Below are 23,131 nucleotides of genomic sequence, written 5' to 3'. Positions count from 1 at the left end.
GTGCTTAAAGGGATATGGGCAGGCCGTGGGCGTGGTGGGCCAGTTAAATGGCCTCCGCGGTCGGTCGATTTAACTCCCATGGATAGTTTTCCTTGTGGCCTTACGTAAAGATTTTAGTGTAAGCGAACCCCGTGGAAAGAGAAGACGAACTTGTACCACGATCCAGGCAGCTTTTCAGGTCGTTCGTGACACACTAACCATCCTGAACAGAGTCTGTTGTGAACTGTGCATCGAATAAGTAGAGGGGCAAATCGAACATTTGCTGCAATCGAACCATTGGGCATATTGTTCCTTTCGTTCAGTTATTTCATTCCATTTACAATGTGAGTAAAGGAACGCACGATCGTCGGGCGGCAACGTTGCTTCTTCGCGCATGTTAAATAATAAAGAACCGAGCTCGATAGCTGCAGTCGCTTAAGTGCGGCCAGTATCCTGTATTCGGGAGATAGTGGGTTCGAACCCCACTGTCGGCAGCCCTGAAGATGGTTTTCCGTGGTTTCCCATTTTCACACTAGGCAAATGCTGGGGCTGTACCCTAATTAAGGCCACGGCCACTTCCTTCCTATTCCTAGCCGCTTCCTGTCCCATCGTCACCACAAGACCTATCTGTGTCGGTGCGACGTAAAGCAACTTGCAAAAATATATATAATAATAAAGCAAATTATCTACACCAACAGACGAGAGAATAAACGATCGGATGCACTCCTTGACTGACAAATGTGTCTTAATTACTCTGTGTGTGTATTACGGCCGATATTGCCTGTGCGAGTCGAACGAGGAAGCTTGTGCATTCACGCAGAGCATTATCTCCGTCTCCTTCCCCTCCACGAAGCACAGCGGTGAGCAGCGACTAAGCTCTGGCTAGTTCTTCAATTTGAATCACGCGGACGCAAGTAACAAAGTAACCTCATTTTCTCGAAACGACTCTTTTCCTGCCAATCTGATTGCCCCACCGTTCTTTACAAAACACAAAGAGCATCCTTGATTTTTTTTGTCGGTATAATTTAGATACACCCTGCATGCTGCAGGCTTCCGTCCGTGTAATCCTTACAAAGTGTCTGTAGACAGAATGTCTGGAAGTTCTGCGGCTGGTTACTGAAAAGGACCGTTCCACTCTTGTCATGTCATTTTCACGTTCGTTGCTAAAGTGTCAATTGATGTTTCCAGCCCCTTAAAACCTTTTCGAGAGGATACAAAATAGACTCCACAGAATATTCGGATATAGTACCTACTCGATACTGCCGTTTATGTTTTTCCGGCCTGAAGTCATCCTATAACAACATCGGCATGGTGCGTTGAGCAATTGTCTACTGGAAACGAGCACCGTAAATGCGACAATACGACGTCAGTTCAGTTTTGGATGCATAGTCGAGAAAACAAAAACTCACATGGTATTGTATGTTCCTCCCATTTAATATTTTATCAGACTTAATATTATTATCAAAATATTATTCACTTCTCATGTAGATACAAACCCTGCTCATACAAACAACACCGGGCGAGTTGGCCGTGCGGTTAAAGGCGCGCAGCTGTGAGCTTGCATCCGGGAGATAGTGGGTTCGAACCCCACTGTCGGCAGCCCTGAAGATGGTTTTCCGTGGTTTCCCATCTTCACATCAGGCAAATGCTGATGCTGTACAGTAATTAAGACCACGCCGCTTCCTTCCCACTCCTAGCCCTTTCCTATCCCATCGTCGTCATAAGACCTGTCTTTCTCGGTGCGATGTAAAACAAATTCTATAAAAAATTAAATCATCAACAAACATGTCTATAGGTTAAATTGTTTCGGAGAAAAGTTCACCTACGAGGAACTTAAACAATACCATGAGCTCGAGTCGACAAAAAAGATAATATTTTATCTAGTGTCCAAAAAGGTGCATGAATGCTTCTGAAAGTTCGATAGCGGAAAGTATTAAGCAATTATCTAATATTTAAATTGAATGCATTTTACATACTAAGGGAAGTTTCCAGAAGGGTTTGAAATAACTAGCGATGACTTCCGTTGAGCTTCTCTCCTTCAACGAGTAGTGGCACCCCATCCGTCCGGGATTTGTCTCTAACGGTAGCAGTTCAAAAGAGTTCATCCAGGCAATATAACATCCTTGTGGATCTTACCCTCTATAAATGATTACTTACACCGTGCATTGCTATGCTGGCATAAACCAAAACGGTTCTCACAGGTTTTAGGCTTTCAGTAAAAATAGAAAAGCTTTTGTTATATTGCAGTAAAAAGTGTCTGCTAGGGAGTTACCAATAAATTTGTTTAAAACGGGTTAAAACACAAACTAACTGAAATAAGATTATATACTACCTGTGATTTTATTTTAATCTGGGGAGGATTGCAGTTTTAATAGGCCTATTATTCCGCTGTAAGTCATGTTCACTTCATTATCGACTACCAGGTCTTTATCCTTTGTACGCGTGTATTATACTCCTCTTTAGCTTCTTGTCTTTGCTGTACATAGCATTTAAGAATGGTAGAATATAGGATCGTTCAAGTAGCGAATAATGATTTTTAGAGCATCTTTATTTTGATTTCGGTAATATTCCTGAAGACCTAATGAACCTCTGCGATAAAGAATGATTGCGATCACTTCAATATCACACGATAAGTCGTGTTTCTGATAATTATCTCCCACTTCGTGTTATAGATTTCGTACTCTATATGCTGATTCACAAGTTGCTATTGTGGTAGAATGCTGAATGGACCACCGCAGAAGAGGCGTTATTACTCCCAATGACACACTCCACAAGGGTCTTTGTTAAGAGAATGAACTCTGCGAACACACCCCTCATTAGTCGGAACATCTACCGGAAGTCAAACTGGCACCGAACAAGGTCATGCATTCAGGACTGCAGTCTATTTCAGTCCGAAAGATAAAAGAAAATCTCACATTCAAATACAAATTTAATATATCGTGGGTTTAACAAGCAAAATGCATTCAGTCAGCTTTGACATTTTCACACTACGCTATGTGATTTTTTTCCGCGCCATTTACTAGTGATATCCGGAAGTCGTACGAGGTCATTTAGGTTACTGAATTTTCTAGCTTCCATTTTCTTCCTAAGTCTCAAGAGAAGAATTTCATTCAGGTAAAATGTATCAGTACAATGTTAGCTACACAGCGCTATTCTAGAAAATCCAACAAACCCACTGCATAATTCTAAAGATAAATATTCTTATTCTGAGACTGAATGTTGGCAATGAAAGATCGTGGAAACATTCACATCTTTTTTTCCTCAAGTAAGATATCGGACATAATGTGTTTTCCTTATAAGCCGAGGAATATTACAGCAGTGCGCAACATTGTTCAGAATTTAACCCAAGCACTGTTACGAAATTTTAAGTGGCGACCCCAGGTAATTAGGCAAAAGTCTGGAAGAAGACGTCGGCCTCTCACCGCTGGATACCGTGATTCAAATCCCGGTCACTCCATGTGAGATTTGTGCTGGACAAAGCGGAGGCGGGACAGGTTTTTCTCCGGGTACTCCGGTTTTCCCTGTCGTATTTCATTCCAGCAACACTCTCCATTATCATTTCATAGCATTTATCACTCATTAATAAATCACCTTGGGAGTGGCGACCCCATTGTCATAACAGGCTATATATGTTTCATTCATTACATCCCTGACCCGGTCAATGACCGGAAAAAAGGTTGTAGGTTTTCATTTTTTCTGGAAGAAGACGACGACGGCGACTGCACCAAACTTTAGATAACATACTGCAGAAAAATGTTCCACATGATTAAAGCAATAGAAGATATATCAAGATAAATTAGAGTTTGCGTTTAAAAGAAATCAGGGTATACCATCAAAGTTCGATTCCCGGCCAGGCCAGGGAATTTTACCACAACCTGAGGGCTGTTTTCGAGGTCCATTCAGCCTACGTGATTATAATTGATGCGCTATCTGACGGAGAGCTGGCGGCCCCGGTCTAGAAAACCAAGAACACAACGGCCGAGAGGATTCGTCTCACTGACCATGCGTTACCTCCTAATCTGCAGGCCTTCAGACTGAGCAGCGGTCGCTTGGTAAGCCAAGGCCCATCAGAGCTGTAGATCCAAAGGGTTTGTTTGTTTGTTTAGTTGTTTGTTTGTTAATTATAACATCAACATTACTGCCCGGCTCCTTGGTTATAGCAGTCTTCCGTCCATAGTGTCCCGGGTTCGGAGATTTTAGCCGCGCCTGGCTATTTCCTCTGGATCAGGGTGTAGGTGTTAGTGAGTGTGTGTGTGCGTGCGTAAAGTTGGTCTAAGGAAGGGTATTCTGCCGTAAATCTGGGGCACGTCCATATATGTGACACAGATTGCACCGCGATCCCAATAGAGTGAGGGAAAAGCCATGGAGAAAGAATTATCAAAATCACTGACTCTAGATTTTGTATTTCCCTATTTCTGGTCATAATGCTAATACAGGCACTGTATTCTTATAGTCAGTAAAACTTTTTTACAATTGGCTTTACGTCACACCGACACAGGTCTTATGGCGACGGGAAAGGGCTAGGAGTGGGAAAGAAGCGGCCGTGGCCTTAAGGTACAGTCCCAGCATCCACCTGGTGTGAAAATGGGAAACCACGGAAAAGCACATTCACTGCTGCCGACAGTGGGGTTGGAACCCACTATCACTTGAATGCAAGCTCACAGCAGCGCGCCCCTAACCCCACGGCCAACGTACTCGGTGCATTAAAACGTGATTAGTACGGTGGTTTAGTTGGTGGCTGACGATCGAATTTCGAATCCCAGTGGATCCTCGGTTGTAATTTCTACATGAAAAAAAATTCTTAACAAGAAGGCCATCCAACCTCGAAACTCCTGAAAACCCGAAACCCGTTGCACACTCAGACTATTACGGGCCTTAACCTGCCACGACAACTGCTGCTCACCCAGTCAGATGGCTTGTAGATATTGGAGTGCCACGTGGTCAGTTGGTCTCACGAGACTGAGTTAACCCGGGGCCTCAACCCTACACTATGGTGTCTAGAGACGAGCTGAAGTGGATACGGCGAACCCAGAAAAAAAAACATAGGAAAAGCTGAAGAACATAGTTTACAACCACATGAAGTTCATATCCAAAACAAACATTTGGAACGGCAAATTTTAACGTCAGGAATGGTGATTTAATATTATATTATATTATATTATATTATATTATATTATATATTATATTATATTATATTATATTATATCTTGTCCATTAAATCAGGAATGTGAACTCAATGTTGGTACAGCTCTTCCCCGTTCAGTGCGAAAACTCATGTACTCACTATCGGTTTGTGAGTTTACTTATTTAAGGCAACCCAATGAAAGCTTTCTCGAACAGATTGACTGCCTGCTCTTTGCCTATCTTACAGAGACATAATACGAAACAGAGAAGATCATTTTGAGAGAAACGTGAAACATTTGCAGGGACAGCGATAAAAGCTACTGGACTCGGTTACATGTAAAGGAGATGGATTCCCGAGGAGGGATGTGGTTAATTCCCTACAGCCGAGATGTTCGCAGTCTCATCAGGCAATGCAGACTAAGGTCGTACCTTTACTCGCCTTCTTTCAACATTACCCGAACTTCCAAACACCTACCCACGATACAAGATCCTACTTTACCAATAAATGCCCTGAGTATATTAGGAAATGCATTTACATTAGTACGTTACAGGACAGCTCTGAGGGATTTTCCATTGGGTTAATGTGTAGCAGGTGAAGCGGATTGATAAGGACAGGGGAGGTACAACTTCTTTGGACTTTTGTAGCTAGCGAAGGATGATGAGGATGAGAAAAGTTTCCAAATAATATTGTGGGAGATGAACGTACTTCAGATGTAATACAAGAATACTGCAGTAGGATAGAAATTAAGTAATCTGTGAGGTGGGGCTGTTGCAATTTCCTTAGTTTCATGACAAGGGATATGGCAATGCCCTCATTCGGTGTGAAAACTATCAATCAACATTTAACCTGTGTTTTGGGAGGATCTGTGTTAGACTGTCTAAATATAATTGCTTAGGCCATATATTGAGATTATACAGTATGCACAGTACTATGCGACATGTCACGGGTGGGTGTGTGTGTGTGTGTGTGTGTGTGTGTGTGTGTGTGTGTGTGTGTGTGTGTGTGTGAGAGAGAGAGAGAGAGAGAGAGAGAGAGAGAGAGAGAGAGAGAGAGAGAGAGAGAGAGAGAGGGGGGTGAGTAAATGAAACTGGGTATTAAAGAGTGTGTACTACAGATTATGCAACACAAGACCAATGCCCTTTCTTCTCTCTCAGATATATTTAACATGCATGTACACGATAGAAATGCCCAACAATATTTGTAATAAATCTCTCACTTTACACATTCTCTACCTGATGAGGACAGACGAGAAGGGCTATGGATTCGAATCACATGCTAGGTGATCCTAGAAGTGGTTTTCTATCATTTGCCACTTCATCACCAGATGAAGCCTGAATAGTACCTAGTATGCAGACAACAGTCGCTTTCTTCCCAATTAATTATAAATACACACACCATAACCATGCAGATTATCAGATTTCACATGCACTTAGTATCGGGAACTGTTGACCGCGATGGTCAAAGAATGAGGCATCAACAGTATACAAAATTTACAGTGACTCTACAGGGATAAGACACAATAATGCTTTGACTTCGATTTGAAACTAAAGGAAGCCATCCCGCATAAAATTAAGCAATACATACATCTAGATATCTATTTTGTCACTTCTTGGAAGTAAAATGCTCTAGTATTCATTGAAAAACATGGATATTTAACATACGTCAGAGCAATTCTTAAAATTAGCCCCGAATTTTGCTAGGCAGCAACTGAGGACTTCAGCTACGAAGCAAATACAAAGCATTGACTTATTTATTTTGAGATCCGAAATAATTATTATATTATTATAACAAACCAACAGAACGAAATCACATTTTGGAAAAATAAACGACTATCATGCACCTAACAAACAAATCTCACAACGGAGATTAATTATGGCTGCACCACAACTTAACATATTTAAGCAGTTTCCAATCGCCACCATTTTTATTAATCCAGTATGCGGAAAAATTAAGAAAATCCAGACTGATTCAATGTTTCTCGTCTCTTTCAGCCTATAAACATAATAATGTGTGTAGCAGTTAAAGGTTCGATACGCTGAAAGAGACTTTACTACAATCTAACTCCAAGACGAAGAGATAGGTTTCAAACATAAAGATAACCAAAAATAAGTAGTGTAACAATTAAACAATAATTCTGTCAGTGGAGGAGATAAAGTAATCAGGAGTGAAAACCGTAAGCACCAATGGAGTATTAATGTTCTACGGGGAGAATAAATGAACCTACCTTTGCACGTTTGGAAGTAATAACACGAAAGGAAGGTGATAGGTTCGAACTCTAATCGGCTGGACTTGGCTGCTGCCTGCGCACACGCTAGAGTAGCTTGACTAGGGACACACGCGTAATACACCGGCTTCTCCTCGTGGTCGTACTCGCTAACAGTCACAAGCTTCAGGTACTCGAGATACAGGCCACTAAAGTCGTTCCAAGTGGCTTCTACAGGTTCCTTGTCCTCCGGTAAGTCCCAGCCGAACATTGCTTCAGACTGACGTTGCGGCTCTCACAACCGCATCTCCGTTACTGGGACAGATAGTAGTCAGTAGTCAGCCAGACGACACCCACCGGAAGTACTCCGCCAGGTAGGCCCATAAGATAACCCTCCAAGTTCGCTCCTCACTCTGCAAACTTGATGGCGTTTCCACACCGACCTCAAGCCTCCCGCCCCTCTGTGCGCCCGCCTCCCACCACATTTGCTATATAGCTTGCGGTATTTCCGACCGTTGCTGTTTTTTTCTTATTCGTCTACAATTTGGAACATTGGAAGGCCATCTCGCACATACCACGATTCTCCAGCGGGCTAGCTGGCAGTGAGTCATATGGAGGTGCGACCCGCTTGCCGTAAATAGCGGATTGCGCCCAAAAATAGGGAGAAGCAGGCAACGAAAATTTCTTGCAAGCGATTGGAAGCAGCAAGATAATGAACTGGTGGCCTACCTGTAACGTGGCCTCCGGTAGTTGGTAGAGGGATGTTATTCAACTGCACCGACCGGAACTGCTGGTACTGCTGACTGGAACTTGTTCTGCTCTGTGTTCTCGAGCTGTGGGACTCCTTGACGACAGTTTGTTTGTAATCTTCTGGACCAGCCTGCAAGAAAAGACAGTAAATCAAATCAAATTAAAGCTACTTTACACACCTAGGGAATGCAATCAGGTTTTAGTGGTAAGTTTCCTATTTTGTAAAAGCACTTCTACTGCAGAAGAGAGCTGCAGTACCAATGATAAACATATTCAGGAAAGAGAAGACTTGAAAATATTCTACGTACTATACACCTCCAGTACGACAAAAATGTCTTAGCACTTTAAGCCGACAGTAATCACTGAAGTAGAACCCTTTCGCAACTGCAATATCCAAGGTTTCAGGAGAAAGATCTTCTGTCGTATTCCCTTCTGCACTCCCACTACGTACCCTGACGTTTAGGTAAAGCAGAAAACATATCTCAATGGTACTCAGTAACAAGTTGGGCTGTTACATTACCGATATATTCTCTCTCATATTCTTGCCAGCGACAATAAACAAACAAAAAAAAAAGACGTTGCTCTAGTGCCTCAGATACAAACATATTTTACAACAAACTTAAATCCTACTGAAAACTGTATCTGAAACGCTGGCGGTGATTTCTCGGCAATAATTTCTTTATTACTTGTGGCCATAAAGCCATGTCATAACCGTGTCACCGTGATGCCAATAGTAACGAGGATGTACTGTACTTGGAGTTAGGATTGTAACGCAAGTCCCAGGACTTGAATATTGCATACTTTTAAAGCACACATAATGGAAGTTGGCGTGACAAATTGAGCAGTTAGGTTCTCACCGACGTGACCATGGTTCGAATGATATTTCCGAAATAGGAAGTCACGTTCTAATGGTTCGAATTCCACACTATACTTCATGTTGAGGCACTCGCCTTCTATGTTGAAAGTTGAAAGGGATCGGATACTGGTGCATTCAGTTAGTACTCGAGAGCTATTAAATGCGGACTCGTTAAAGGACCACTTTTCATGTACTCCGGTCACGGTCAAAATTTATAGCAACTGAAGGGACGTTTAAACATATTCAATCGTCAGGTTCCGTGGCTTATGAGTCGCATAACACTTGTATTCTAGAATATAAGTTAAATAATACTGTGAATATCGGCCGAGATCGAGAAGCCCAGATACCTGATTCTCACGGTACATGTCGTGCCACCCATAAAGGCAGGCTGTGACATTCAATTATAATGAATACAATATCGACGTGTCCTATTTCCACAAAGATTTTTCCCACCGTCTTAAAGTGCTGATGGTCAAATTTACTATGTCATTTTACCGGGCGAGTTGGCCGTGCGCGTAGAGGCGCGTGGCTGTGAGCTTGCATCCGGGAGATAGTAGGTTCGAATCCCACTATCGGCAGCCGGCCACGGCCGCTTCCTTCTAACTCCTAGGCCTTTCCTATCCCATCGTCGCCATAAGACCTATCTGTGTCGGTGTGACGTAAAGCCCCTAGCAAAAAAAAAAAAAATACTATGTCATTTTTGGGAAGCACTCAAGCGTGTGAAGAATGTAACATTCAATCACATTTTCTGACGAGAGCCTATGGCATATTTCTATGAAAAATTCGCATTAATGAAGGTTACGAAATAAACATAAACGCACCTTTAATTTATTCCCTGCTTGTGGGGTTTTGTATCTAACGAATTCATGCATTGTGCAGCCTGATAACCTGTGTTGCAGCAATGCGCACATTTCTAGGACGGGGGAAGGAGGTTATAGTCGAGAGGAAGGTTCCTGGAGAAATAGAAATAAATGAAACATCAGAACCAAGGATACTGGGTGGATGGGGTACGGAATATTTTAGAAACGATTGGAATGTGATGTTACTGGGAAAAAGAAGGTATAGAGAAGTGGAAAATATGTTTTAAAAAAAATAGTTCTAAGAATTAATGATATTGAAAAACAAGGCATTGATGCACAATGTAGAAGTAAGAGGTCATGAGAAGAATTTTGTAATATAAATGGAAGAATGAGAATAAATGTAGAGTTTATAACAAAAAAGAGAATGAGGGGTATAATATGGTGGTTAACGGGGATACATAAAAATAAAGCATATAGAAGGAACAGGGATGAAAATAAATGTTCAATATGCTCTGAAGAGATGGGATGGGCACACCTTATAAAAGATTGCCCTATGACAAAGGAAATACGAGAAAAATTCATAGACGATGAGGATGTAAAGAAAATTGAGAACGAAAAATCAGTTGTATACAATTGTAAAGTTATTGAACAGAGAATGGATGCATCCGGATAGAATTGCAAAATTATTTAACATTATTAGGGGAAGGTGGAGCAGGAAACTGAAGGAAGGAAAGGATGTGACACATGTCAGCCAGGAACCGAATTGTGCCTAAGGTAACCTAGACAATAAAACTCCGTTGAAGTCTAGAGCCATTAGGTACATAGGCTGAAGGGATAGCATGGAACTACCTTGTTACAGTAGTTCTACTAGTTTCATGTATTGTCAAGTAATAATTTCCGTTTTCTCTCTTTTCTTAACAGCCTGCAAAGGCAATATTATCTTTGATAATCTGAAAAGATATCACTATAAATAGATGTTGTGGTTGTTTTTTTTTTTTTCCTGCCAATGCTATATATGAATGTAACTCCAACATTCAGTTTATATTATTCATTATTCTTTCTCTGTTCAATTTCTAAGCACCTGCTTTATATGAACATTCATCGCATGTACCTATTATTAACACAATTCACAATAGTTATTTAAGTTACTCCTTCTAATTTTGTATACGGCATGTATCACAAATTATGAAACAATTACAATAAATAATACCCTCTTCCTAATCTATGAATTTCGAGATTAGGGAGAATGGTATCTTGAATATTGAATATTGAGAAATAGAAACCAGAAAGAACCACTTGACGGAGTTTAACTCATATGTCACAGGTTTATGCAACGTTGGCTAGTGCTAATGATATCAAGATGCACGGACTAGATTGGATCGATGTTTTTATGTGCTACTAACTAATTTTACGGTTTTCGGAGGCGCTGAGGTACCGGAAATTTTGTCCTGCAGAAATTCGTACGTGCTCGTAAATTTACCAACATTAGGCTGGCGTATTTCAGCACCTTCAAATACCCCCGACCGCCACCTTGGGCTCAGAAAGCCGGTGCTCTGCCATCCTAGCCACTCTGCCCAGCTACATCAAGTTTTACATGAATTCTAGGAATAAGACGTGTCACCGGGAGCATCGTAGAATAATTCCTTTTTTTGTTACTTGTTTAACGTCGCATTAAAGCATCGAAGGTTTTCAGCGACGGAGGGATAGGAAAGGGCTAGGATCGGGAAAGTAGCGGCCATGGCCTTAAAGTACAGCCCAGCATTTGCCTGGTGTGAAAATAGGAAATCACGGAAAACAACCTTCAGGGCTGCCGACGGTGGGATCCGAATCCACTATCTCCCGAATGCAAGCTCACAGCTATGCGACCCCAACCGCACGGCCAACTCGCTCGGTAATTCGTATTCTAACTCTCGAGCAGCACATAGTGACTAAAGAGAAAATGTTTCTTACTGTGGTGGTACTATTTTAAAGATTGGGATGGACACCCAGCATTTCAATAAAGGCAGAATCTTGCGAGCGAGTGAGGAAAAGCACAATAGTGATAGCCACTAAAACTCGCTGTGGCTTCGGCTCCGTATTATGAAGGAGAAAAGGGCGGATTTTACTTTTATCCTGAACAAACAATAGAAGGAACACAATGTATCCGAGGTCATATTCAGAAGTGCACAGTGTAGCTTTTAATCTTTCAGATCATCATCCGTAATGAAAGTAGTTATTCCACTGGTGTTGTGTGTCAGCAGGGCTGAAAATATCGCAGATAAATGAAGAAAAATCGTATGCATTATGTTGACATGACAATAGGTTTTCCGTAATCGCAGGAACATAGGCGTTGTCAGCAAACAATAAACAAAACCGATTTAATATACTATCGTACTATGAACGTTTAATGACGTATGACTGAAGAAATCTGTTTTTTTTTTCCAAGACGAAATATCAAGGAATCTTTAGTCTGCCAGCCAAATAAGTATGCGGGGAAAATTTTCAAGAGCTGGCTGCTTAGAAAGTAGCTTGTACATTCGAAGGATAATAAATAATTAAGCAAGTGAAAGGTTGCTCTGAGGCACTTATGAAGAACTGCTGCATGGAATACAGTAGGACGAGCTGGATTTGAAACAACACGTTCACTTTTCGCTTCTTAGAGAGGCAAAATATAAGGGATCAAGAAGAAAATGAAGGCTGAAATGAGGTCTGATTTTGGGGTAGTGGTAAAGTATTACCGGAGATTTTTCTGGGATAAGCAGCCGAGCCACTCAGTCCAATTGCAGAGCATGACTTAGAATGTGGGACACTGAGGACAGCTCTTGTCTCCCCTTCAGTGGATTCAAAATATCTTAGACTACACGTCCATCTTTCTAGTGTATTTTTACGTGCTCAAATTTGTCAGTTAGCTTGTAATGCAATGTTTACTTTCCGTCTTTCAGCGCCAGTGGGTTCGTTAGCAGTGGTGAGCCAAGTATAGCCCGTCAGTCAAGAGCTGTACAGCAGACTCCAGCGGACTAAGAAAACTTCGCACTGGTACATTTTCTCCGCTACACGGAAAGACAGAATCGTGGGCTTAGAAGACGAGAGCGAGTAGCCTCTTACGACAAGCAGGGATACATACTCCACCGATAGGGGAGATAAAGAATTGAGATAAATCGAACGAAAAATGAGTGTATCCATAAAATAATGGTACGGCTTATGAATTACGAGAAAACGAAACATTCCGTAAATATAATACTAATCTTATTATTCATCCCTCTGGTGTAAAGGTAGCGTGGCCGTCTCTTATTCCAAGGCTCTAGGTTCGTTTTCCGACCCGTTCAAGCATTTTAATTCTGGACCTAGGAGTAGAACTGGGTTCACTTGATGTTCTCAAGCTCTTAGTTACAGGAAGAGAGCACACGCAGCTGACCTAGTATACACAGACGAACACTGGTTGCCATGGTTACAATGGTGTCGGAAAATTGATGACACTAATTCCAGATAGACCCCCCGCCCACAAATATATCCATGTAAATATATATATTAGTGATACGCTACAAAGAACTCGCTAGCGTAGGAATACATCTTAAAACTGTCGTCCATATCTACGTATAACATTTCATCAATCTAAACAGAATGTATCTGTGAACAGTGAACCGATCACATTATTAGCGTGTGTTTATTTACAGGCATATTACAGTGTTGTCTGTATCTGTTAGGTCATCATCCCCGAGGTTGGTTGGATCCTCAAATAGCACCATAAAATGCTATGCAGTCATAGGGAAATGGCAAAAACCAATGGCAGCGCCAAAATGAGGCGTACTAGGCAAGATGAGGAATGAGACAGTTTTCCATTGCTTTCCTCACTAGAACAGAAAGTGCTATTGTAGAACGACTGACCCAATGAGCAACACCTTCCGTAATCCTCAGAGCCACTAATCGTGCTACGGATACCATTACTCGGTACCATTCATACCCCAGCAGCTTCCATATTGTTACAGACTGAGACTTGGTGGAAGCTACACTTTGCTCTCTCTCACTCTCTCCTGTGCCAAGAGAAGGATGAGAAAGTACTGTATTCATCAGGAAATAGCAACAGGCGGGTTACAGTGTTACATGTGTTATAACTAGTGTTTTCAACAGACTGAAAAGCTTTACAGTTACATTTACTGATCACCCTTGCTTACCGAGCGAGTGGCTACGCGCTTTTGTATCATCTAGATGTCAGCTTATATTCGAGCGATATTGGATTCGACCCCCACTGTCGGAAGCCCTGAAGGTGGTTTTCTGTGCCTCCCCATTTCCACGCAAGGCAAATACAGGGGCTGTATCTTAACTAAGGCCATGTCACTTCCTTCTTATTGTTGGTCCTAGCCCTTCCCTATCCCATCTTGGCCATAAATGACAATAAAGCGTATGGCTTTTAGTGTCAGGAGTGTCCGAGGACAAGTTCGGCTCGCCAGATGCAGGTCTTTTGATTTGACACCCGCAGGCGACCTGCGCGTCATGATGGGGGTGAAATGATGTAGACGACACATACACCCAGCCACCGTGCCAGCAAAATGAACCAATTACGGTTAAAATTCCGGGACCCCTGTGACCAAAGGCCAGCACGCTAACCATTTAGCCATAGAGCAGGACATCGTGGCCATAAGACGTGTCTAGGTCGATGCCACGTACAGCACATAAGGAAAGAGACACGGTTACGAACAGAGGCCAATTTTCTTTGTCCATTAATGTCCATCTATGTGTCTTCCCATAGCCCACGATTTAGTGACTACCACATTAAAAGTCAAATCCTTATAAGCTACGGGGAGTATTTGCTTATTTACTTCACAAACAACCCCGTACCAATTCAAGTAAATTACTAGCATGGTTACTTTCTGCAACAATTGACTTAATATACAAAACTTCCCATTACATTTATTAACAAGGTTGAAGACTAATAATATCAAAAATTCTTTGTCAACGGTTCAAATATATAATTCACGAGTTTTCGGCCGATGGGTAATACCCACGCAAGTATTAATAAGAGAAATTAACGTGCTGGGTGTTAAACGGTCATTGAAAACAGAGCAAGTAGATTTAAGGTTTTAACAACTCGGACCATATAAATAAAAATACTGAGAACTACCAGTAATGAGTTAAAATTTATTAAGGATGCTAACTCAACTAACTTTTCTTTCCCACAACCGTGATGCAAACACAGAAGTGCTAACTAACGACGTGCTGAGGTTGAGGTATGAATGTTATGAAGAACGTCATGTGGACTACTACGCCAGCCTCCTTCATTCAACAGAACAATGGCATGACACGGCTCCCATTCAGTCGGTCCATCAAAGAACCCCCGCATTCCGGGCGCAGTTCCAAGACAAATAAATAAACAATGAGAACAAAGTGGCTAGATTTACAACACCCAGACCGCAACACAGCTAACGTTTTCGCTCCTTAGATTCTTTCCTGTATAAAAAATAAAATACAGAGTGGTATACGGTATAGTATACATTCATGCATGTAAACGTGCAAATTACGAAATAAGTTCAATGGCACCTGACACCAATTCCATGTCCATTGAGCAGCGTCTCTTGCTTGCGTCCATGGAAAAGAGGGGCCGTCCTGTCGAGCTGGTGGCAACAGTTGCAGACTGCTGCAGTGCATGACTGTAGCTCACACTGTAGCGGTCTCAGTTAGCAGACGGTACTTGAATGCCCGCCTTGTCTCCCACCACGCCCACACGAGCCATGTGCTTCACCAGTTTACTTCCGCTCCACTGCCAGCTTATCGACGTCGAAACAGCCATCATCAAGCGAGCAGACCACTTGCCTGTGTTTGCCTTACACTAATATCAGTCCCTCGGTTTAGGCCCTAGTAAGTGTAATGTGTAACTCGTAACATGTGTTGTCACAGCGGAAGGCAGTTCCGGACTGGCACGAAGCGCCTCGGACTCTGCTATGAAACAGAAAATGATTTCTCCGCAGGGACTCGTGTCGAAAGTCTGTTCTCCACAAAGATGTCATATACTATTTATATATCATTTAGGGCCTAAAGGTCATGCTAATGGATAGTTAATGACCAGTTCTTCGAATTCTTTGTACGCGAGTTCCGTAGCACCGTGTTGTAAGAGGAACCCTCGTGTAATATGAGACAGTCTTCGATATAGAAAGCAACATTAAGAAGGCCTTTTCAAAAATTACATCATCAGTACAAAGGATTGATCGAGAACAATGAAAACTGAATTGTAATTGATGTTGCTGCTACTGATATATTGCTTCTAAAAGTAGAAAGTGGTTAGAGTTGGAATGGAAAAAATATTCCGAGAAAGTAAGAAATGAAAATACAACATCGTAGGCACATGATATAAACAATTAAAATATTCACACATCTTTTTACGATGTCATGTATTCTTCATTTCCCCTTTAACGGCTCGCACACATTGATCGCAAAGGAATCGCATGAAATATTCCGCGCATTTTTCTTCACACAAAATCTATTTTGCTATCTATGCCAACAAACTGCAGTAGGGCATAGCTTCCCGCAAAACACTGAACATTCGCAATACTGTATCACGAAGTGTATTGTCCGGCTTCACGGCTAAATGGTTAGTGTGCTGGCCTTTGGTCCAAGGGGTACCGGCTTCGATTCCAGGCCGGGTCGGGGATTTTAACCTTCATTGGTTAATTCCAATGGCTCACGATAGTTAAAGAGGGACCCATCCTCACAGACGCGCACGTCTCCGATACGGTGTCAACTCGAAAGATCTGCACCAGGCCTGCACGGAAGTCACACGCCATTGTTATTATCTAGAGCACTGAGACTACACATACCTACATTATTCACACAGCGATGGGCTGAGTAGCTCAGACGGTAGAGTACCGGTGGCCTTCCGAGCTCAGGTTGGTGAGATTTATCCCTGCTCAGTCTGATGGTATTTGAAGGTGCTCAGATACGTAAGCCTCGTGTCAGTACATTTACAGGCACGTATACGAAATTGTGCGGGGTAAAATTCCGGCACCTCAGCGACTCCGAAAACCGTAACGGTAGTTAGGGGAACGAAAAACAATAACAAAGCAGATGGAATGGGGGAATACCAAATGCAGGTTTCCATAAATTAACACACTACGTAAAAAGGAAGATACTATTTTAGTAACACCAAACGAGGTAACATGAACACAAACTGTAAGACTTAGTTCCGGACTTCAGCATTATTTTATTAGACATTTCAGAACAATACTGAGAGCTGATATGTTCACTGCAGACTGCAAAGAACATATCCTCACAATCTGAACTCTTGAGCTCGCGTTACGTAAGAACCAATATGGATGTGGTGTGCTCAAACATTCCTTCACATGGTACTGGAATATTTCAGCAAAAAGGGGCTCTTAAACATGGCAGTAAATTATCGATGTAGGTATCTCACAATTAAGCACATCTAAATAACAACCAGCTGATCCGGGATTCGATTCCCCAACTTTTGAACAAAGAAAAAACTACGCAAATCAGGCGACCCACACGAGAAGTTTCACATTCCAGAGCTAGGAGCTAAGATCGATAAAACAGGTCTGATTATTGGTTAATCGACAATATCGACGCAGATTAGTATACAATACTACTCAAGTTATCGAAGAAGACCGTAAAAAAGAACTATAGCATATTTTCGTTTGTAAACCGGATCTTACAGCCCTTTCCCAAACATCTAGTATGTTTCAAGCAGCGACTGCAAGATTCAGTAGGCTGCATTTTGTGTAAATTATCGAGCAATGGTGGTGTAAGAACTGTTAATCTAGTTGTAAGTACACACACAAGACTAGCTGGTATTTTAAATAACTTCATATAATCGTTTTCGAACTATCCTTCTTCTGTTGCGTTTCAAGATGATTTTGGTTAGATTACGATTGTGTGAATAATTGAAAGTCAGATTTTGTGTAAACTGAAGTCCTGGTTGTAGGCCTACTTCCTCGTAAAATAAAGATCACCACCATATGATGAGAAGTCGCTTGAGACAGGAGTGTGGAAAGGAGTGCGTTACGGCGGGTTATGCCTTGCCTTGGTTAATTCGTAACAAACATACTGCTAGATGGTGTGCATTATTATTATTATTATTATTATTATTATTATTATTATTATTATTATTATTATTATTAAATATTTAATGATGCTGTCTTTTCTAGTGGGATGTAACTATGTTACGATATTGAGGTATGTCCTGGCTGTGTAATGTTCACGAGGCAGTCGCATGGAAATATCTTATACGCATAAGCGCGTCACATTTTTATCCCGATTGTAAGGGAACTAATCATCCTTTCGAGATGTTTTTCTCCATAACGCATTTCAGCCTTTCCGCAAAAACTTTCCTGCTAACATTTTCGGACATGAAGCGCGGGACCAACAACTCGACACCATCATGGGACGTGCGTTAGCGCTCTCGGCTATGAAGTTGGGCACAATAACACAACGAAAGTGCGTCTCTGAAAAAAGGAGTTTCAGGAACAGGGAAGTTAGACAAGCTGACACACTACCAAACTACCTGATCACGAATACTGTTTGATAGGTGGACGCTTCAGACATTTACCTATTGTATTATTGAGGCTTGGTACTGGACAGGTAGGGGAAAAGCTGCGTTAACAGTCAACTACTAATTGTTACTCTCCGTTGTCCGGCCCCATGGCTAAATGGTTAGCAAGCTGGCCTTTGGTCACAGGGGCCCCGGGTTCGATTCCCGGCAGGGTCGGGAACTTGAACCATCACTGGCACGGGACCGGGTGCATGTGTCGTCTTCATTATCATTTCAGGTAGCCTACGAGCGTCAAATAAAAAAAAGACCTGCACCTGGCGAGCCGAACATGTCCTCGAACACTCTCGGCACTAAAAGCCATACGCCCTTTCATTTCATTTACTCCCCGTAGAAACTACACACGTGAGGCATCAAAAATAACTATTTCAGGGAGTATGGAAAACGCGAGAAAACGGTATTTCCTCTTATAATGTCCAGAGACGTCACGATCCTCAGTTCAGAAATTACGTACTTACAAGAGACATTCATTAATCCCCATTCGCCATCTGATATTAGGTCCGCCTCCGTAAGGTAACGGTTAGTGTATTAGCTGGTGTCCTCCGTGGCCCGGGTTCGATTCCCGGTACTGCCAGAAAATTAAGAATGGCAGGAGGGTTTTTCTGTGGTTAAAATGGTACATGCAGCTCATCTCCATTAGGGGTGTGCCTGAAAAGAGCTGCACCACCTCGGGATGAGGACACGAGTTTACTTTATCTGATCTTAGTATACAATACATTTGTAGGCGACTTGGTGCATAAAGCAGTCCAGCCCCGAGCAATCTATAGCGACATGCCCTTCTTCAATTTGTCCAAGGTCATCGAACTTTCATCGTCTCTTCGAATATATCTAGGTGGTCGGCCCAAACAGAATATACAGTACACGGTCGAAAACAAGAATTGCAACATTAAGAAGAGTTAGGGATGACTTGAGCTTAAACTGGATATACAGTAGACAAATAAATTAAAATCAAGCTTGCAGTTTTACGCGATTGTTGATACGGTGATAATAGCCACCTCCAGACTTACAAGGAACACGAATTACAGGAATGAAATTTTCTCCTAAAAAGCCTCGCATGCATTGGTCAGGATTCTCTTAGTAAGAAGGCAAGCAAGGAGAGTTGCTCGCTGATGTAGTAAAGTTTAGGATTCTCAGATTCATTTCGGGCTTATAAATATAGGTCATGGTCGCCAAGGGCTTTAACCACCTGGGCATCGAGTCCATAGTTCTTGTAGAGTATCATCGCATGCTGTCTGGCTCCGTGGCCAACTGCTCCAGGGGTCCTGGCTTAGATTTCCGGTCGCAACGGTGGTTGGACCCCCCACTGGTTAAAACGGCTTGTGTGTGTGTGTGTGTGTGTGTGTGTGTGTGTGTGTGTGTGTGTGTGTGTGTGCCGTCTTCAACATTAGATTTCATCCCCGGTAGGTCAGGGCGTGCTGCATCAGGCCTCTCCGGAGGCCAAGCGCTATTACTGAAGGTAAACACTGTCATGTTGAAATATTCTATTTTCCAGGTTGGCCATAAGTGTGACAACCACACGGTCCCTTACTTGAGGCGAAAAAGGTATCTATGTTAGTGCCAGATTAAACGGTAATTTTTAACACTATCAATGATCTGTCAAGTAGTCATGATCATTCGCCGATTAGGACTGCACATTACGAGCAACAACGTCGTAGACCAGTACTCATCGGACAACACATTCCATGTCTTCAATTATCACAGCGTCAAAATATCTCAACGTTATTACTACACCGTGGCATTGAAAAAAAATTAGTTCTGGGTACTTGTAACACTGCTACAATATTAAGTGCAGGTAAGATTCTCCCTTACCCTGCAAAGCAATATTTCACAAAATGTATAAACATTATGAAGTAGGTACACACAAACAAGCTCTTTTGACGTACTGTACCTGCTTCCACTAAATTCTCCCTCAGCGATCACTCAAGACGCCTTCCTTTCGCCAGGACTGCAATGCCTAGTGTATCGTAAAGAGCCACAGTAGCTCACTTGATGACGATGATGATGCTTGTTGTTTAAAGGGGCCTTACACCTAGGTCATCGGCCCGCAGTAGCTCGAGATACTCTTGAACGATTCTCTTCACTCTTCAATTACTGCCCTGCTGTACCGATATTGTAGTATACGTATTGTATATTGTATTAGAGCACCATTTCGTCCAACATATCAAGCGATATTGCTAACAGAGAATCTGCTCCACAATAGTTGCCACCTAGAATTGGCTAACACATGTATGTTCAATTCACTCTCTCATACTCAATTAAGCTATGCCTTTAATACCAACCGCGCCATAAGACCTATCTGTGTCGGTGCGACGTAAAGCCGCAAAAAAAAAAAAAAAAAAAAAAAAACCAACCGCAGGTTCTTTATATCACATAAGACTTATCTTACAAATACTATTACCCAGTCACGAAAGCCAAACAATACAGCTAAGGATATCGTCGCACTGGCCACATGGTCTAAAAACCATCAGCAGTCGTCTTCGAAAGCCAAGGTTCTAAGTGGGCAAGTGTGTTTTAGTCCTGCATGAAGACTTAATAATAATAATAATAATAATAATAATAATAATAATAATAATACCGAGCGAGTTGGCCGTACAGTTAGGGTCGCGTAGCTGTGGGAGAAGGTGGGATAGAATGCCACCGTGGGCAGCCCTCAGTATGGTTTCCCGTGGTTTTCTATTTTCACACCAGGTAAATGCCGTAGGTGTACCTTAATTAAGTCCACGGCTGCTACCTTTCCAATCCTTGCCCTTTCCCATCCTGCCGTCGCCGAAAACCTTCGATGTGTTAGTGCGATGTTAAACCACTAGCAAAAAAATATATGTTTTTTCAAAGACGCTGCGGTGCCGGAAGTTTTTCACGCAGGAGCTCTTTTGCGTGCTGGTAAATCGACTAACTCGAGGCTGACGTATTTCAGCACCTTTAAATATCACCGGACTGAGCCGGGATCGAACCCGCCAACTTCAGCTCAGAAGCCCCGTTTCAAGATTGGAATTTAATAATAATAATAATAATAATAATAATAATAATAATAATAATAATAATAATAATAATAATAATAATAATAGCTTCAATCCTAAATGAGTGCAGTCAATTAAAGAGCAAGGAAGAATCCTGAACAGGCTAAGTAAAGGAAAGTATACAGCATTATGAACATGGCAACGAAATAATTCAACAGAGTTCAAATTAGTTTATACACATCAGTGATGGCTATGTATTTTTAGCCCGTGTGAACCCATTCATTAATGGAAATTATGACGGGCTCACGAGGCACGAGACAAGCCTGGCTATTGTCTGCGACGTCCGTTGGCACCTGCCGGCCACTTAATTTTCTGCAGCTCAACTTGTCACCACCACGCGTGAATGTTCAAAGGAGTGACATGTTAAACAGATTAGCAATGCCTATCAAAGATAAATGGTTCCTACAAACGTTTAACAAACAGGCATGACGTTCAATTGTTCTTTTCAGTGGCACTTCTCTTCAATAACAAGACCATTAAAATTATGTGTGTGTAGAATCTGTTTCACACGATCAGTTTCAGGCCTACAGCGGAGTTACACGCTCGCCTCCTGTTCTCACGTTTGCAGGATCGAATCTTTCTTTTCTTTTTTTTTTTTTTTTTTTTTTTTGCTTTACGGCGCACCGACACAGATATGTCTTACGGCGACGATGGGATAGGAAAGGCCTAGGAATTGGAAGGAAGCGGCCGCGGCCTTAATTAAGGTACAGCCCCGGCATTTGCCTGGTGTGAAAATGGGAAACCACGGAAAACCATCTTCAGGGCTGCCGACAGTGGGGCTCGAACCCACTATCTCCCGATTACTGGATACTGGCCGCACTTAAGCGACTGCAGCTATCGAGCTCGGTGGGTCGAATCTTAACGCAGTCCACGAAAATATACACATCCTTCCAAATATACAGTATACATAGTTATTCAAATTAAAATTTACAGCTCACATAAAAGAAACGACTCTGTCAGCAATAATAGCAATAAACGACACAGATCATCTTGGTTAAATATCGATCAAAACAGCCTTGAAACTTTCCCGTCGAAAAATTACACCAATCGCGACCTACGGCATTGAAATCATATGGACCTTCCTCAAACAGAAAGACCTAAGAGAGAGAGAAAGGGTGAAAGCAAGAGCGCTGTGTGGTTCTAAACACACACCCTCAAGACTTGTATATGAACCGACCCGAGAACTTTTCTTCATTGAGGACCTACGACACACTATGACTCTACAACCTACAAAAGAATACAAGGAGCTGTTACATTAGTTAAAATTGAAGAAGACAGAAATTTAGCATGGCTTTTATATGACGGACGCAATGACAACAGACAATTGGTGCCAAAGCCGCTTCGATCTCAGGCATACAGTGACTCGTGGAGCGGTCCATGGTTTACATCAAAAGGCATGTGTTGTACCTAGTTTTCACGAACCAAACCATGATTGTGTGTGCCGATGGTGTGAAAAATGTTGTGGTCGTTACCACGCCCTGGAGTGCCTGAAAATGCCTTGTTCTCTGACAAAGCTCTGTAGCGAGTAAGTTTGTATTCATGCACATTGTGTGTCTTTCCATTTAATAATTAAAATTGAGCGATATGGCTGCGTGGTACGGGCCCCGTAGATGTAAGCTTGTATTCGGGAGATGGATGGTTCGAATCCCATCGACGGCTGCCCTAAAGATTTTCCGTGGTTTCCCCATTTTCACACCAGGCAAATGCTGGGGTTGAGCCTTAATTAAGGTCATGGACGTTTTCTTCCTAGTCCTAGTTTTCTTCCTTTCCATTCTATCGTCACCGAAAACCTATTTGAGTTTAGTGTGACGCAAGACACGTAGCAAGAAAAAAGTTAAAGTGAAACCTGTTCACAACGGAACCTGCAT

General features: G+C 42.1%; 1 protein-coding gene across 6 annotated transcripts in view; it reads right to left on the bottom strand.

The window, feature by feature from the left end:
• The window catches only part of cher (filamin-A), a 754,003-nt gene that overhangs the window by 140,242 nt on the left and 590,630 nt on the right, over positions 1-23,131 (bottom strand). For 5 of the 6 annotated variants that reach the window (XM_067140703.2, XM_067140704.2, XM_067140705.2 and 2 more), the window contains one exon: positions 8,037-8,187. In XM_067140703.2, the coding sequence (XP_066996804.1) occupies positions 8,037-8,187 (151 nt within the window). Of the gene's footprint in view, positions 1-7,328; positions 7,688-8,036; positions 8,188-23,131 lie in introns of those variants that run through there. The other variant, XM_067140707.2, reaches the window with a different exon arrangement.

This window comes from Anabrus simplex, chromosome 2, assembly GCF_040414725.1.
Source record: "Anabrus simplex isolate iqAnaSimp1 chromosome 2, ASM4041472v1, whole genome shotgun sequence".
Taxonomy (NCBI): domain Eukaryota; kingdom Metazoa; phylum Arthropoda; class Insecta; order Orthoptera; family Tettigoniidae; genus Anabrus; species Anabrus simplex.
This window is presented reverse-complemented; position numbering and strand designations above follow the sequence as displayed.